The sequence below is a fragment of the Manis pentadactyla genome, chromosome 13 (assembly GCF_030020395.1).
Source record: "Manis pentadactyla isolate mManPen7 chromosome 13, mManPen7.hap1, whole genome shotgun sequence".
Taxonomy (NCBI): domain Eukaryota; kingdom Metazoa; phylum Chordata; class Mammalia; order Pholidota; family Manidae; genus Manis; species Manis pentadactyla.
Genome location: NC_080031.1, coordinates 49,902,981 through 49,905,030, shown reverse-complemented (window position 1 = coordinate 49,905,030; position 2,050 = coordinate 49,902,981). Strand labels below are relative to the sequence as shown.

The window sequence follows — 2,050 nt, the reverse complement described above, 5'->3', positions numbered from 1 at the left end:
GTACTTGTCTATAAAGGACACTGTATCTTCAGATAATCTCATGACCTCAACTTGTGGCAGCCTCACCATAAATTACCAATTCTTTTGACCCACAGTTGTGAATTGCTACTTTTCTGGTCAATTAGTAGAATTCCAGGTACTTTGTAAGTTCCAAATCTGGAGGCCATGGGATTTCCTTCAGTTAGCATATTTGGGTTGGTACACACATACACACACTCACTAAATGTTTATTTCAGAGGTTAGTTTCTCATGAGTGATCTACTAACCCTAATGCCTTCCTTCATGGGCCAGGTGTAGTCATGGAGGACACCACCTGGATGGCCAACAACTCAGGAAGGTCAGAGTTCATCCTGCTGGGAATCTTCAGTCAATCCAAACACTCAGCCCTCCTTGGTGTGGTCATTTTCTTGGTTTTCCTGACGGCCTTGTCTGGAAACACCATCATGAACCTTCTGATATGCTCTGAGGCCCGCCTCCACATCCCCATGTACTTTTTCATCAGCCAGTTGTCTCTCATGGACGTGCCGTACATTTCTGTCACTGCGCCCAGGGTGCTCGTGGACCAGGTCATGGGTGTGAACACGATCTCTGCCCCCGGATGTGGGATGCAGATGTTCCTCTATGTGACACTAGGTGGATCAGAATGTTTCCTCCTAGCCACCATGGCCTATGACCGCTATGCAGCCATCTGCCATCCTCTCCGTTACCCTGTCCTCATGAACCATAGGGTGTGTGGCCTCCTGGCATCTGGCTGCTGGCTTCTGGGATCAGTGGATGGCTTCTTGTTCACTCCCATCACCATGACTTTCCCCTTCTGTGGGTCTTGGGAGATCCATCATTTCTTCTGTGAGGTCCCTGCTGTATTGAAGCTCTCCTGCTCAGACACTTCTCTGTATGAGACACTCATGTACCTCTGCTGCATCCTCATGTTGCTCATCCCTGTGACCATCATTTCAGGCTCCTATGGTTTCATCCTCCTCACCATCCACAGGATGAACTCAGCAGAGGACCAGAGGAAGGCCTTTGATACCTGCTCCTCCCACATGATTGTGTTCACCCTCTTCTATGGGGCTGCTGTCTACACCTACCTGCTCCCCAGCTCCTACCATGCCCCTGAGAAGGACATGGTGGTGTCTGTCTTTTATACCATACTCACTCCTGTGCTAAACCCTTTGATCTATAATCTAAGAAATAAGGATGTTATGGGGGCTCTGAAGAAAATGCTGAATGTGGAACCTGTCTTTCAAGAAACCATAAAGTAGGAAAATTTAATACTGCTTTTCCTTTCTCTAAATATCATACATTTAGAATCTTATGCCAACAATATTATTTATATATTCATAGCATGATGTCTCATCTATTTTTCATATATCTTTTAAAATTTGTAGCCCTGTACTAGAAAATCTCTATTTTGAAAAATTTCTCCTTGTCTGTCTTTCTCCTTTGTAACTCTTTAAGATATATTGTACAAGCATATTGTGTTTGTGTTATTTTTACTGAAGCTGGTAACTGCACTGTGAATCTACAGAAAAAATATCCATATTTTCAAGAAACACATAATAAAATTATTTAGAAGAGAAAGTCATGGAAAGCTTTGAAATATATTTAAATTAGAAAGAGAAAAAGAGATGAAGTGAAAGAGATGCAGTGTTAAAAAATTGGTAATTCTGGGTCAAAAGTGTATGGGCTTCATACCATGCATATCCATGCTACTTTTCTGTATATATAAAATTATTCCACATAAATATTTAAAATATCAGTTCTTCCTGCTTTTTTGAATATGTTCACTTCTTTTTTAAATTTGTGTTATGTTTGTGCAGTGTCACATAATTCTTAGGAAACGTGTTCATTTCAATGTGTCTAAAGATTACTGAGACAGTTCTGTCATCTTCCCAACTTTATTTGGGCTACTTCTCTTTATACAGTCCAAACCTCAATGCACTTAGTAGCAATTAATTTTTGATAGCAAGAGGTAGGTTTAGGATCTTGAATTCCATAAGGAACTGTGGGAAAACTGTAAGACAAGAGTGGAAGAAAGATTTAGGGTGGT

The 2,050-nt window shown here is 41.2% G+C and overlaps 1 protein-coding gene across 1 annotated transcript; it reads left to right on the top strand.

Moving 5' to 3' along the window:
* Window positions 1–299: 299 nt before the first annotated feature.
* LOC118913165 (olfactory receptor 2T29-like) lies at window positions 300–1,262 on the top strand. The gene has a single exon (XM_036886955.2). The coding sequence runs from the start codon at window positions 300–302 to the stop codon at window positions 1,260–1,262; it is 963 nt and encodes a 320-aa protein (XP_036742850.2).
* Window positions 1,263–2,050: the final 788 nt, after the last annotated feature.

What these genes read in the sequence shown, in the direction of transcription:
- LOC118913165 (XM_036886955.2), top strand. Translation starts at nt 300, where the DNA reads ATGGAGGACACCACCTGGATGGCCAACAACTCAGGAAGGTCAGAGTTC.